The sequence below is a fragment of the Panicum virgatum genome, chromosome 1K (assembly GCF_016808335.1).
Source record: "Panicum virgatum strain AP13 chromosome 1K, P.virgatum_v5, whole genome shotgun sequence".
Classification (NCBI taxonomy): Eukaryota; Viridiplantae; Streptophyta; class Magnoliopsida; order Poales; family Poaceae; genus Panicum; species Panicum virgatum.
Window position 1 is genome coordinate 38,445,110 of NC_053136.1, and position 15,883 is coordinate 38,460,992.

The following is a 15,883-nucleotide window of genomic DNA, read 5'->3' on the forward strand; positions in this document are numbered from 1 at the left end:
ACAATTGGATTTATCGTCTTATCTACAAACTTTGTTTTCATTCGTTTTCAAATTCAGATGTATGTAGTGACGGCAGTGTGGTCGGGTTGGCAAAGCCGGAAACAATTGCATGGCCACCTCCATGAAATCGTTTTCTTATCGTCTAGTAAGTTATTTTGACATGAATGCAAACTGGTGAGTGGTTGTAGTACAGGTTGGACGTGCACGGGTAAAACTTTTGTGGTCAGTGTTTAATTATCAATTGAATGAGAATGACTAGCTTCCAGTAATATAGTTGGAGTATAAACACAAAGGCTCGTGACCAAGAGCATCTCCAATAGTTCCCCATCTCTCTAAATATTATCCAATAATTCGCTATTCTAATTCTCCATCTCCTAACAATTGGCAATTTGATGTCCTTGTGAGTAATATACGAACACCTCCCGATCGCCTCTCCCCACGGGTTTTTTTTTCGCCGCGCTCTTCTTCTTCCCCGCACAGAGGTGTCACTCGTGCCGCGCCTCCTCCTTCGCGCATGTGTATGGCTAATTGGCTATGGCGTCTTCTTCCTCCTCGCTTGCTCGCTCTATCAGTCGCCTGATGCGGATGCACACGATCGGCAATGCAGGAGGGTCCTGTCCAACTTCTTTTCCGGCAAGTCTCGGTCGTTCGAAAACTTGCAGAATGCGGCGTGTCGGCGGTGAGCATAGCCCGGGACCTGGGCAAGCCGGAGAACCCGCTCAACAAGCGGCAGCGCGTGCTCCGGTGCTGCTCCATCCTGTGGGTCGCATCCACCTCGCTCACCCCGCTGCTGCCCTTCCTCACGCCCACCGACGACGGCGCTGCCGGCAGTGGCTGAATGACGGTACAGATCGAGGAGGAAGACAAGGTGCACGCAATGGATGAATGGATCGATCCTTGGTGATAGGTGTTAAGTAAAATTTCTTCTTTATTTTAGACACCAGCAAGCAATCAACAAGCACTTGTTCGTCGTAGCTTGAATTGCATTGGAGGCGGCGGCCGGCTGCAAGGGAGGGGCGGGCGGATGACCGAGTCGCGACCGAGAGGCGGTGAGTTGAAGAATCGCGGGAGAGAAAATGTTTCCTGTGGAATTAATCTTGTGGGACCATGATTTTTTTTATTTTTGGGCAGTAAAAGCAGAATTCTTGGAGATGAACTCTTTTTTGCATCCCCGTATCTATTTGGGGAGTTGATAAATAACAAGATTTGGGCAGAAAAAATTGGAAACTATTAGAGATGCTAGTCATAAGCAATTTTGGGTCTTGTTTGTTAAACATCCCAATCAAATTGGAATATTCAAAAGAATGTCATTAGACAACAAAAACCATTTAAATTAATAACCAGAAAAAGAATGGAACGTGACCTCGCTAGCTTTCCGGCACCGTTCCAAGAGTTATGGACAGCTTAGTCCACTATCGTCTCGTTTCCTTGGAACTTTGGATGTATGTATGCGATTCCTGAAAGGGAGAAATCAACAGATTTTTCAACGATGGCCGCCATGATTTGACGGAGACCTGCATTGGCGCTTCCAATCATAGCGGATAGCTCTGTGGCGGATGCCGGGCGGGCGTGCACGATCTGCTGGATTGAGTACCGGCGCCTTCCTCTGGCTGCTTGGAGTGAAGTGCGTGCATGACAGCGAACATCACTTGTGGACCAAACACTTTAGATCATTTTCTGTGTGTGAAAAGGTACTTTAGAAACGCAAACTTTGGAATAGCTAATGTAAAGTGACATTTTCCACATGTTGGAAAGAAGAAAAGGAGGAACGTATCGTGTGTGCTGGTTGGCTTGCTCGAGGACACCATGAGATGGGACGCATGCTTTACACCACACAACGTGGCCGTGAATGCGGTTAGCCACCGTGTCCATGTTTATTCTTTCTTCCCAGCAATAATCACAGGCCATAATGCAGTAGTGTGGCACTTAGAGGGTGTACATCTTGCACAGTGTCTATTTATTTTATTTCAAATAATACAGACGCAGATGTTTGCATACACGCACGCACACTCACTCATATGAATACACATTAGCAACCCCGAATATCTCCGAGAGACTGAGCCGATAAATCTTTAGCATTGACGAAATCACCACATGCGTCTCGCCGCGGGTACGGCGCCTCGCACTAAAAGAATAGGACCGGTTAAATTCTGAAATAAATCTAGAAAATTCGTGCACCTGTATGGAGTCAAGAACATAAATCCGAGTGAGCAGGTTTTCTTTGTTTCTGTTTTGACCTCACCATCTTCAATAATTCAAGGGCCTGTTTGGATTGTGCCAGCGCCAGCCACGTCAATTCATCGGCGGCAAATAAGTGGCGAGAGATGCGACTGGCCGCAACTTGCCCCTGATGCCCTCGCGTGGTTGCGCAAGAAAACAAGTGGGTAAAGGCCGCGAGGCATTGGCGCGCCAGTGGTGGTCGTTGACCCCAAGCACACCCGCCTTTTCCCGTCAACGATCAAAAGAATCTGAACTCCTTGTTGAACGACGATCAAAAGAATGTGTTCGTCCCCCCACTCTTTTCATTTGAATGCATTGATGGCTAGCAAGGCTCGCGTTACTCTTGGCAGTATACAGTGTAGGGTATCACGGCGATTTAATTTTCTCTGTTCCTTCCAGGATGGATACACCATGGCGAACGGAATGGTGCAACGAGCCAACAGCAATGGGACAAGGAAAGCCTCCATCTGATTTGACGACGGACCGCTCCGCGATGCTAGTCGACAAGGTAAACAAGCGACGCGCCTCACACTCTCTCGCCACATGCTTCCCATCCATATCTGGCCGAGCTAGCTAGACGCCTAGAGCTAGGGGTTCGCCGCCGAAAGCAGCGGTAGAAAATTAAACGAGGCGCCTGTTCGCTCTCGCGGCTCGGCGCCGGGACGAGAGATAGATAGCGCCATGCGACGCGAGCGAGAAGGAAACAGACGCAAAGCCGGGCGGCGCAGTTCCTGTGCAGTCGGACTGCACAGCGACAGAGTCGCTGCATGCGGGCCCTGGCGCTCGTCGGGCCCACATGTCGGTGTCCGCCGTCGACTGCGTAGGATCTCAACCCCGCAAAGCCACCACAGAACTGGAGCTAAAAGGGATATCGGATAAGGGTATTTCTTTTCCCACGCTATTATATTACCAGTAGCCAGTAGCAACAAAATCTGCAATAATCTTAAGGGGGCGTTTAGTTGAGTTTGGTGAAAATTTTTGGGTGTCACGTCAATGTTTGACCAGATGTTGGGAGGGTTTTTCGAACACTAATTAAAAAATTAATTTCAGAACTCACTTGGAAACCGCTAGACGAATCTTTTGAGGCCTTTGACCGCATCATTAGCACATGTGGGTTACTGTAGCACTTATGGCTAATTATGCACTAATTAGGCTCAAAAGATTCGTCTCGTCGTGTACATCCAAACTGTATAATTAGTTTTATTATTTAATTACATTTAGTGCTTCATACATGTGTTCAAAGGGGAGGTGAAAATTTTTGGGTGAAAATTTTTGGGAACTAAACGGGGCCTAAGAGTATTTCCTCCTACTAATGGACCACGGCTCAAAAATATTGAAGTACAGACTATTTAATTAATCAACCACACGAACTTGACTGGATAAAGTAGTACAACGAGCAGTACTCTCGCATGGGCAAAGAGAATAAGAGATGCATACATGTAGATGTAGATATATTGACGACATCACCCACAATATAGTTCTTAAACCATATTTCAAAATTAAATTTTGGATGCATTATTGTGTTTCTTGTGATAATATCTTCGAAATAAGACCATATTTGCCTATATTTATATATTTTTTTAAAATATATTTTTAATATGGAATAGTCAATTTGAACTACTTGGAACAAGTATTTGAAAATGACAAAGAATGCGATCCAAAAGATTAAATATGACACAAATTATAGGTTACTAAGAAAAAAGAATTAAACATCGTAAACATTAATCGTGTAGGCAAGTATAGAAATTGAACATAATGAACAAATGAATCAACAATCGAATAATTTAGATTCCAAAGCGAACAAATATTATAGCAATACATTAAATTAGTATAACAACGAAGTAAATAAAATCTAGTCACATATGAAATGGAGAATAAATATGCTCACATCATGAACAAACTTACTCTTACAATAAACAAATTTAGTTCACAACATTACAAATTATTCAAGAAAATAAACAAAACAGGTTTCACAAGAACAAATTAAACTAAAAGAATTATTCAGACCAAATTATCCTTGGATCATATCTGGGAAGAAATAAAAAAAATATTCTAATACTCTATTTCTATATATACACATAGAATTGGAATGAAAAAATGTAAAAATTGAAAGAAAAGAAAGTAGAAAAGAAATTAGTATAGAAGGTTGAAAGATATGAAAATTTAAACTACGAATATAGAAAACAAAAAAAGAAGAAATTTGCAAGTGAAACAAAAGAAATAAGAAAGAAAGTAATATGGAGAAAAAGAATCTAAGGGTCTGTTTGAATGTCGAGATTGAAGAGCTTGGTATTGAATCCAATTCAATACCAAATCAGACTGGTATTGGAAATGAGTTATAGTACCAAAACAATTGTTTAAATGTAGATGAAATTGTTAGATGGAATCCAATAGGTCCAGCCCACCGTCATCGTTCTATCGCACATCCTCTCCTCGTGCGTCTACCTCACCGCCATCTCACCTCCTTTACCCTGTGGGAGCTCGAGCCGTGCAGAGGGGCGTAGGGAGCTGTACATGACTGGGTGACAGAGGGGAGGGCAGCGCGATTGGGCGGTGGACGGGCGGCACAAAACGGCGCGAGGAGCGGCGTGGCCTACTGGCGGAAGGGTGGGGTAGCGCAGGGAGTGATGCCATGCCCCCAGAGTGGCGGCACATAGCGGGGAGCGACAGGTGGCTCGCCAGTGGATGGGTGGGAATGGGCGGTGAGGGGAGCACGGCACATAGGTAGGCGCGGGAGAGGATGCGATAGTGTGATCAATATCGTTTAGTATTGGAGGAAGTTTCTAATGCCAATTCCAAAATCATCCAAACAACAGATATCGATATCTACATCAAAACGGGATGTAATGAAATGGAAGAAAAGTATATAAAAATGTAATAGAAAAATAGGACCAAAATGAATACTAAATAAAGAATAACGAAATAAAAGAAAGAAGGGGATATGAAAGGAGAAATAAGTGAAAAAAAACGGAAGGAATAAAATAAATAAAATTACAGAGAATTAAAAAAAGAAGGAAGGTGAGAGAGGGTGCGGCTTAAATGTTGCATGCAGCTATACGCTGAAAAGAGGTAAAGAAATACGTGCATGAGCATTGTACGTGAAACTGTGAAAGTGGGGATTTGTAGCGGGAGCGACATACTCCCCACCATAGGATAACGCGGCAGAAGCGCGTCGCCCAGCAGCTCTCGCGGCACCCCGGCTGCATCGCCCGCCAGTAGCCTGTAGGCTAATCGAATTGGCTGGCCGATGTCGCAGGACGCCTGGACCGCGATTTGACCCTCTGATAGGACAATGGGCTCACAAGACAGATCCATGCAAACGGCCCTAGTAACGGCTTAACAGTGGATTATACATGCCAATGCCATCACATGCACACTGTAGGAGACAAACCAAAACACGGGAACAGACGCAATCACAGAAGGCTGTGGCACCAGCACCGACCACAACCACAAGCATCAGCAGGTAAAATTGCCTTCATAGATATACCCCAGATTATGACATAGCGGTCTCCTTTCAAGTTGGTTGAACTTCATAAGGCATTAAACAGTTCCCTACGGTGAGTTCCAGCTAAGTCAAACAAACAAAAAAAAAAAGTCTCGCAAAAGGGTCACATAATTCCACCCTTCAGAGCCACAGTCCCCACCCAGCAGCTGACATCAAAGGCTGAGGGTTCAGTTCTCCTCGTCGTCATCCTCGCCATCCTCACCATCCAACTGCAAACCACGAGATGCCAACAAAGGTGAAAAGCTTGGTCAATAAAACATAGGCAACAATCTCAAGACAGTACACGCTTCCAACCAAACAAAAGTATATACTAGTATTCGATGCTCATGTGAGTACTACTAATAGCACAGGAAACACTCGTCCAAGCTTATACTGTCTTGTTAGTTCTTCCATCCAGGAGCAAATAACCACTAAGATACGATGCTGTTTATTTCATAAGAAACCAAAATGCTAACAATATAATAAGCTTACATCTTCATCATCTTCGTCGTCTCCTTCAAACTCGTCTTCAACCTCCTGCAATTATTACAGAAATTAAGAACCAGATACAATTGGCTTAGTTTGCATTTAATGGTGCAGTGACAAAAACACTGACATTGTTGAAGTATTTCAAAGGATTAGGCCACAGGTCTTCCTTGATGATCTCAGCCACCTGCATAATTTGAATCCTCAGAAAAATCTCTTGCGCGAGGAATGAAAATATGTAACTTCTGGTCTTCCAAAAATCAGCTAAACAATTAATGAATACTCAGATAAACTAAACAGCAGAAAAACAGAAGAAAAACAAATATAAATCAGTTTGTTGGGTTTTTTCAGTTTTTTACAAAAAGCTGGAAAATAAACTCGGACAGCTATAGAACACTGCTGAGTTGGACCAGTGCCTTATCAAGATGAGTCGCGTCAGTTTATTACCTCATCTTGCACACCATCAGCAAGACTCTTGAGCTCAGTATCGCCAAACCAGGTGAAAAAACTGGAAGAAAAAAAAAGTGACCTTTTGAGTTCCCATGTGACCGAAGGGCTTAATAATAAAATACAGACCAGAACAAGATTGCAAGTGTGCAACTTATCTACAAAGCTACTAAGTATGGGGGTTTCTAGGCACAAACAAGACCGGAAGAATGCATATTGACAAAAACGATTGCAAACAGGCAACAATGTTGAGATCAAGACATAAACGTTTTATATAAATCTACGACATTCTTGACGTGTGATGGTTTCCAGGCATTATGAATCAAGGTTTTTGTGCCACTTAGCAGCTTAGGAAACAACACATATCTAGGTCACCACAAGGGTACATACATCCAGGTTGCCTAGGGCAACAAGGCTACCAGAGTCACTGCACCATGTCTTACCACCGTAAGAACATTATTAAACCCACTGCATACTAATAGCAGTGAGTGTTGGTATAACAATTTAAAGAATACAATAAATGGAAGTAACTTTTATGAAAATCCTACAGGTGAAGTCTATGTATGCTAATGCTCATCAAAATTGACTGTGCCTCGTCCAAAGATCATACATTTCTATAGCAGAGGTAAATTGAAAGCTAGTGACTTCAATATGAATGTCTGCAAAAACGCAAACAAGTAACATAGCAAATAACAAGTGCAACTGGAACATGTTTCTTATGTACTCCAGTTATTGAGCAGTCACAAAGCCAACAATACTATGCTAATGCCTCCATAACAAGGTTTACACAATAACACAAACAAAAAAACATATCATCACCAAATGGTATGCGATTAGAAATCCTGCTAAGCAATAACACTTCAAAGGCATGTACAATGGCAATGGGATTAACTTAATATAGAAGGCACCACTTCATTAGTTAATTACACTATATCAATCATGGCATATATACATCTAATAAGCCAGTATCAGGAGACTACAAACAAGAAAGACAGCATAAAGAACTTGACAGTCTAGTTAGAAAAGGTAAATCAAAAGAACGCATTCATGCTAGCTGCATAGTTATACAAAGGAAAGGCAATATGAACAACATACCTTTCCTCTACCAATGGTCGTTTGGTCCCTTTCTTGTTAATACCATTTCCATTTGCAGGTCCCTTCACATATTATTGAAAAAGCATTAGATTTTCTCCATCTAAAACACAAGTATTGGGAGTAGTTTGCAAATATAACAGTACCATTCCTTCCTTCCACTTAATCTGAGAAGCTTTTATTGTGGTTGTTCCATCATCAGCAAAGGAATAGGTCTTTGTAAGCTTTGTGTCTTCAAAGTACGGATTCTCGGAGAAGTTCTGCCAGTTCAATATTAAACAGCTAAATACAAGAGAAGACATGTGGCAGTGTGGGAAATATATACAACTGCAGGAAAAATTGGTACTTACAAGATGAATGGAGTATCCTGCCTTGACATCAGAATCATCCACATCAACAGAATCCAAGTACTTGAATATCTGTAACGAAAGATCATATGAGAATTCAATGTTATATAGGACCATCAAGAAGCACCAGATATATTCAAAAGAACCCCTTTCACTTCCATTCAACATTCATAAGAATTTCAAGGACTTCAGAAATAAATTGATGGAATGAGGTAAAAAAAATACCTTCTGATCATCTTCAGTCAGAAGCTCGCTGAGTAGAGGATGGCTCATAAACTGTACAGCAACAGCACATACCACAATAGATTAGAATTGTATGTCCATAAACATGTCCAATAAAAACATAAACTGTATTGCATCGAGTAACCTACGAACCGCTGTCAGCCAGAAGTCCGGGATTGTCTTGATAATGTCACCTCTCTTGAGATAGACTGGTCTGCGAATCTCACTGTACTTCTGCTCCACCTCCATAACCTTGTCACTTGCTTCCTCATTTACCTGTCAGCAATGAACAAAGATACCATAAGAATGACAGTGTTATTTTTCTTTATGAGAATCAACAGTAAATAGTTTAGGCTGGGAACCACTGATCTCTGGCCTGTCTTTATTTACTGTTTGTCAACAAGCTGAGTCATATGTTGGAGGCAAGTCGACTCATACTGGGGTGTGCAATTAACATATATGAAATAGTAGCCACAGTTTTTGAGAATATGTTACAAGATTTGCATTGTTATAATTTTGCTAATGAAGGAACCAGCACACCAATTTTAACACCATCTGGACATAAAAAGCTCAGCAGCTCAGATAGTTATGTCACAGGAACATATCCCCTGGGGCGGCTAATAGCGACATGGTACATTGGTATCCCGTCAAGATCACCTAAATGCTGTGACTAATCTAGCCAGGTTTTCAAGCACGGACAAATATTCTGCAATTATCATAGTAGCCCTAAGACATAACAAGTTATCTCACGTATCACACTATAGCACAAGCCTACTGTGCTGGGGCTGGAGACTACACTAGAAATTCCATCCTCCAATGATAAAATTTGAGCAACACTAGCTAACCGTCACCGCTCAGTTGCCAGAGAATTCTACAATACCACAACCGCTGCGATTCCTCCCAAACTCGACACAACCCCACGCACCTACACAAACCCCACTGCCAAATCCGACAGTTCCGACCACCCGCAACCGACCACGCAGCAGCAAGGAAGGCCCAAAAATAGCACAGGGAGCGGAAGGACAGGCTCGCGGCTCACCTTCTCGAGCTCGTCCTGGATCTCCTGGAGCTTCTCGATGGAGAGGACGAGAGCACCGTCGATCTGCTCGCTCTCCTCGCCGCCGCCGGCCTCGGTCTTGGCCTTCTTCCCCTTGTCCGCCGGCGCCGTCATCGCGAAGCCGCTCTACGCCCTCCTCGCGCTAGGGTTTTAGCCTCGCTGCGTCGCCTGCCTGCGCGAGCCGGGAGAGGAGAGGGAGGGTGGGTGCGGGTGGGGAGAGGGAGGCGGAGCTGGGGAGAAGGCCGCGAAGCCCGCGCGAGCTATATTATAGAGGGCGGCGCTGAGATTCGCGCCGGGGAGTGTTGGGTAGGCTCGGGGTGGGCCGGGCCGTTGGATCCGTGCGGGACTGTCCACGCGCAAGGGGTTTTCTAAAACCCTAACCCTAAGGATCGGGTGCGGCGCGGGGTGTGCTGGTCTTGGTGAGTTCAGCCGCAGGAGGATGCGTACGACGGTGTAGGAACAAGCCAATTGGACAGTCGATACCTTGTTTATTAAGACTTCATTACTATATTGCTAAAAAAAAGACTTCATTACTATCCACCCATACATGATCCTGCGAGAATGAAAAATCTATTAATAAGATGCTAATTAGGTATCCCACTATCCCTATCCCCCTAGTCCACGTAGCAGGTACGCATGGCTACCACCTGTAGATAGGGGCAGTAAAGGATCTTAAATTTAGCTTAGATAATCTAAGAGTCAGGCTCTAATCTTATACAATTTTGATCTAGAAATATATAAGAATCAAGTTGGATTGTAAAGAAATCACTAAAGTCATGATCCGTTGCCACCTCTAGTTGTCGAATTATTCTTTCTTTTTCCTCCCTTGCATATTTTCTTCCATATTTTTTTCATTCATTATACTTTGTTTTCCATCCACTTAGTGATGATACAACAAGACAATCTTCCATTACATGTCATGTTGCCCTATCATCGCCGATGTTCACCACCTCTGCAGCGGGAGGAGATCACACTCACACCTCTACGTTGCGGTACTCATTTCCCGCCGCTTCCACCTCTACTACCACCTCATTTCCCGCTGCCTCCACCTCTACTACCACCTTTGTTTGCATGCCACATCGCTAACCTGGGCCACTATGATCCTATGCCATCACACCAAAACGCTCTAGGTGCCACCATCGTCTACAACCATCATCTTTCTAATTTTGGTCGTATTTCTTAAATTTTGACACCGCACAATTTCAAACACTGGCTCACTTGTCTGCTTTGATTCCAACATTTGGCATGTACCATGATCGCATCACGACAAAGTCATAGCACACAAATATGGTAGGGATTTCGCACTTCTCTATGTACAAAGTAGAGTATGACCATAAACTATAACCTCGTTCAATTAAACCCCCCCCCCAAAATGTGCCATTTAGTTCATTTTACCTCATATATAATTTATTTTTTTGTTTCTCCGTACACAAGTATAATTCAAATTTTAAATTTTGCAGGATACTAGTGGACATCACAATGCATATTAAAAAATTGTTATAAATTTTTCATTGTAATTTTTATATAATTTTGGGCTCCAATGATAATTTATTATTAAATATCATAACCTATCAAAATAATCATAAAAAAATATGATGTATTTTATCTAACATGTCTTATGAACTGTACTATCATTTTGTAAAATTTAAACTTAAAATTTGACCTATGCATGGAGAAATGAAAGAGACAAATTGTATTATGGTGTAATTTGAACCAAAGGCATACTTCGGAGGGTAACATGAACCAAACAATATATCCGGACTTTGGCTATAGTTGAAGGGAGCAATTTAGAGTTTTCCTTCTAGGTATATTTAAGCCATTGTTCATTTAATCCTCCTCGATGTTACTAGAATTGGTTTGGCTGATAGAAGGATTAGTTGAAAAGGGCTTCTTATCCACATGATGTCTTGTATTTCATAATGAATGGGGTAACATTATATTATTCTATTTTTACATAATTAAAGGGTTGTTTGGTTGCTACCATAACTCGGCACGCTATAGTGTGGTGGCGGGTGCGGCGCTCACAAACCCCGCCACAACTTTCTGGCGTGGCAGAGTGTGGCCACGATCCAAACGGGCCTTAAGTTCACACATAATACGTGCTACATGAAAAATTATTATATTGTGGCTACTTCGGGCTACAAGTTGATGTAGCTAATCCATTATGTACGGCAGAGCTAGGTGCCTTTGTTGCGTTAGCCAACCCCGATAAACTCTAGCAAATTTAATGTAAATTATTGTTCCTAACGGCCTAGACACTAACCTTCTTGTGGAGAAGACCCCAACCATCAATTAGGCTAAGCTTCGCCCACTGCCACCATGTATATATCTCTTATATGCCTCCAATCTTTCAAGTTGAATGCTTGCTTGGGTTGGGCGGGAAACTGGCTGCATTGCTAGCTTACCAATCCCATGCACGTGATGGGCCCAACTGAAGCATACTCAAGATAAGGATGTATCATCTTTGAGCTTGACCCCGCTTGGAGAGTCTGGTCTGGTGAAGTTTGGATGTTAGATTATGGTGGTCTGGTCACATAAAGTAAAAAATATATATAATTCACTATTTAATTTAGTAACAAAATCAAAATTCATTGAAAGGTTTGTCCGCAAAACAACTGCCTGTTCCAAATTTTAATTTGGATTTTCCACAATTCGTGTTCCCAAAGTACTAAGACACACAATATTTGGCGGTGTTAACTAGAAAATTTACTTTCAATCAAAATTTATCAATAACTGGTGCATTTGAAATAGGTTTTAGAAAGGAAATTGCTATGCATAGGATCCAACTTTTTGACAGAGCTATGACTAGGTTTGATATATGCACATATGGTTGTCCTGTATATGAACCTCCATCTTGTGCGTGATCTGCAGCATACATGAGGAGGTTTTCGAATTTGCGGTCGCCCGTTCTTTCCCGAACGTACGGTCGACTTCCAACGGTCAACTTCCAACAATCTAATCATTTCCTTTTTTGGCATCTAGGTGGGTTCTATGCATTCCCTTTCCGGAAGATTCGCTCACCCTGTGTCGCGTCCCTCCCCGGCTGATAATTAATGCTCTTTGAGGACTCATCCGAGTTTGCCTAGGTGGCGACTTCTGTGCGTGTCATTATGGCCTGAGCGGCAGCTGTATGTTGATGTGTAGAAGAGATGGCTGGGCCCAGACAGTACAATTTAGATGTAAAATTTGGGTGGGGGTGAAATAAAAGTAAGTTTCAAATTGTCAGATAGCGCCAAAAATTATTTAAAATGATATTCTTTACTAAAAAAATTATAGGTACCGAACTTTATAGATTTGTGCATTGCTTTTTGCACATTTTGTAAGTAAAAAAGTTAGCCAAAAAAATTTAGCAAAAAAATTGATGTAAAAAATGTTGGGTAGGCCATTGAAAAATAAGAAAAGTTTCAAACTATCTAAGAGCGATAAAAATGTAAAAAAATTTATAAAACTTTTTTGTTAACAAACTATCTAAGAAAAACTTTTGTACTAAAATATTTTTATAAAACCTTTTTACTAACAAACTTTCGAGATTTCTGCATGGCTCATTAAAAAATTTTGAGCATAAAAAATTCGATCCACATAAAAAATTGTTTAGCAGAATATTGAAATATAAAAAATTTATAGCTAGCAAACCAAGAGGCCCAAAAGCATTTCAAAAATAAAATTCGTGGTCGAAAAAGTATGGCTGGTGGGGGCGGGCGGGGTGTGGGCCTGGTGCGTTGGGCCGTGTCGACCTAGAGTGTATGGCCGGGTTGACCGTAGATTGTGTTGCGTCCGGCCAACCATAGAAACAACATTAGGATACATGAGTGAGTTGTACAACTTGGTTGTATGTTAAGTAACATTGGTACAATAAGTATTTGAACTAGGTAAACTAGGTATGCTGCACATATATTCTTTTTGCACCATAATAAAGAATTAGCATGTGCTTCTTATAGGTGAAGGATATATGACAAAAGATTGTTATTACTAGTAGCAATGAATAAATTAATTCAAACAACACGAACTCATGAAGACAAAAATCTCCCATCCTTCATTCTCTTCCCTCACCTCGCCTTCATCGTCCTCCTTCCCCGCCCCTCCACATAACCTTGCTAGAGTGCACACTAGCTGTTGGAGCCTAAAAATCAACTCTAGAATATAAAAAGGGAAACCTTCAATTAACTCATAAAAAGGGTTTGCAGATCGTAAATCAATGATGAGAACATTCAAATTGTTTTAATAAAAATCTTCCAGATTGACTCAACTTTCATGTTGATCAAATTGACTTGCCAAAGAACTTTGTATTGCCCTGGGGTATTATATTGGCCGGCTCAAATGTCTCATGCCGATTATAGATGCGAGTGAAACAAAATAGTCTTTTCATGAATGCTTGAGGACCAAACTAATCATTTGTCACCATAGAAACGTTACACTTGTTTCATGCATGGTCTAAGGATATACATGCTTATTTCCACAACTACGCTTATCGTTCTCTGTATAAGATTAACGCTTATTTCTGTATAAGACACTTTCAAATACCTTTATTTACTTATCAGTCGCCAAGATTACATAGTACATAGTCATATTCTTTTAACACTATTTCCAAAATCATGCTTATTCTCGGTATGACACACATTCGAATATGCTCTAACCTAAACAAATGAAGGGATCGGATCACCCATGTTTTGAACCAACTGACAGATGAGGGAATGCTGCTTCCTGTGGCGCTTTTGGTCGTGACTGCTCTTTGGATCTTTGAACGGGGCTTGCCATGCACCGGGACCCACTAAATCCACAGCAAAAGGAGACAGGCCGGAACAAGCCAAGAATGATTTAAAGAAGAAAAGAGCACAAAGCAACAGGTCCAGCACAAGAAAACAACTCGTATAAAGCACCGCAAGGTGTGTTCTCTGGCGCAGTTTTTTTGCATCGAGAAGCGTGCTGATTTGCGTCGCTTGAAACAGAAGCTTCCGACAGAACCATACACACCACACGAAGCTGATGGACCATAAAGCATTGTGCTGGCTGTATACTAGCAGTAGTTTGGTTTTGGAGAGGTTTCCCCTCCAATCCCCACTCACCCTGCAAATAGTGTGGGTTTAAATATATTTAATTAGTTGGGTTTTGATATGGAGTGTATTTGGGTGGGTTGAAATGGGTTATATTAGTTAATGGGGTGGGTGGAGCAGATTCTATATAAATACGGGTTAGGTTGGGTTGGATTGGGTTGAAATTGGTTCTTTGTGTACAGCCGGACTCTGAAATTAAAACCTCGCGTTCACACTATAAAATTTTATCGAAATTGACCGAAATTTGTTGGAGATGACTCAGTATAACTGGTAGTTACTCTGTGCAAAATAGTGTGGCTAGATCTACATGTGGACCTCATGTCAAGAACCGGACCCTGGAATTAAAACCTCGCGTTCACACTATAAAATTTTATCGAAATTAACCGAAATTTGTTGGAGATGAATCAGTATGACTGGCAGCTACTCCGTGCAAAGCAGTGTGGTTAGACCTACACGTGGGCCTCATGTCAAGAACCGGACTCTAGAATTAAAACCTCACGTTCACACTATAAAATTTTATCGAAATTGACCGAAATTTGTTGGAGATGACTCAGTATGACTGGCAGCTACTCTGTGCAAAACAGTGTGACAAGATCTATATCATATTTTTTTAGAAACGGGTTCTTATTGGATTGTAACCATAGTTTGGCTAATAATTATTACATTATGAGGCTCAAATGTTTGGGTTGGATTGGTGTGTGGTGGTGGTTTGGGGTGGAGTAGAGTGTAGTGGGTTTATATAATTTCTCTCATAAGAATAGGATGGTGTGGGTATAGTTTGGTTTCCAATTCATTTGTAGGGTGAATCCCCACACAAATATAAAATCTTTGGGCCTCCCAAGGCCAAAATCTTCGGTTTGCAGAATGTGCCCTCATTGGACTGGAGCATACTTGCCACAGTGGCAATTGCAAGACTGGGTTGCATATGGCCATGATGAAATAAAGCCACAGCTCGGTACCAATCTCTTTGAGCTTTATGCTTTTGGTCCAAGATCTCACCAAGACCCCCTATATCTGCAGACACAAGCAACAGGACATAGTTCCTGAGCCTCCACTCTGCAGTTCTCGTCCAGACTCAGATTGCGACACTGCCACACCTCCGTGTAGAATCAAGCTGCCTCTTTCTTCTACTACCCAGTTAGGATCGGAGGTAGGAGAGAGGCATATGGGAATGGATGCTCACTGCCACCGGCTGGCCATTGTCGTCGCGCTCGTTCTCCTGGCCTCTGCAACGCAGGAGGCTCTCGCCGTCCGAAGCCTCGGCGTTGTGGCGCCAAGCAGCAGCAGTCCAGACGTCTTGCCATCCGCAAGGTTCGATACGCCGGAGAAGAAGCGCGCGGCGGCGGCCGGGGCCGGGGCCGGGGCCGCCCCGTCGGCCGTGTTCGATCCCGACAGGATGAGCAAGCGCCGGGTCAGGAGAGGATCTGACCCGATACACAACAAATGCTGAGCGCTCCGGCGTCCAAGGAACAAGAGA

General features: G+C 42.4%; 1 protein-coding gene and 1 long non-coding RNA gene across 3 annotated transcripts; one reads left to right on the forward strand and one right to left on the reverse strand.

Annotated features, from left to right (window-relative positions):
- The first annotated feature begins 2,368 nt into the window (after window positions 1-2,368).
- Window positions 2,369-12,575, forward strand: LOC120706228. 2 transcript variants are annotated; one of them, XR_005688232.1, is made up of 3 exons: window positions 2,369-2,503; window positions 2,620-2,728; window positions 12,338-12,575. It is a non-coding gene; the product is annotated as an uncharacterized LOC120706228 (long non-coding RNA). The 2 variants fall into 2 exon arrangements; XR_005688231.1 differs by lacking the exon at window positions 2,369-2,503 and having other exon boundaries at window positions 2,525-2,728.
- LOC120706219 (NAP1-related protein 2-like) lies at window positions 5,677-9,591 on the reverse strand. The gene is made up of 10 exons (XM_039990804.1): window positions 9,338-9,591; window positions 8,452-8,574; window positions 8,302-8,352; window positions 8,080-8,148; window positions 7,876-7,989; window positions 7,733-7,794; window positions 6,638-6,698; window positions 6,321-6,377; window positions 6,197-6,241; window positions 5,677-5,934 (listed from the first exon to the last, which is right to left on the reverse strand). Exons 1-10 carry the CDS (start codon window positions 9,467-9,469, stop codon window positions 5,893-5,895), a joined length of 756 nt encoding a protein of 251 aa, XP_039846738.1. The 5' UTR covers window positions 9,470-9,591; the 3' UTR covers window positions 5,677-5,892.
- Window positions 12,576-15,883: the final 3,308 nt, after the last annotated feature.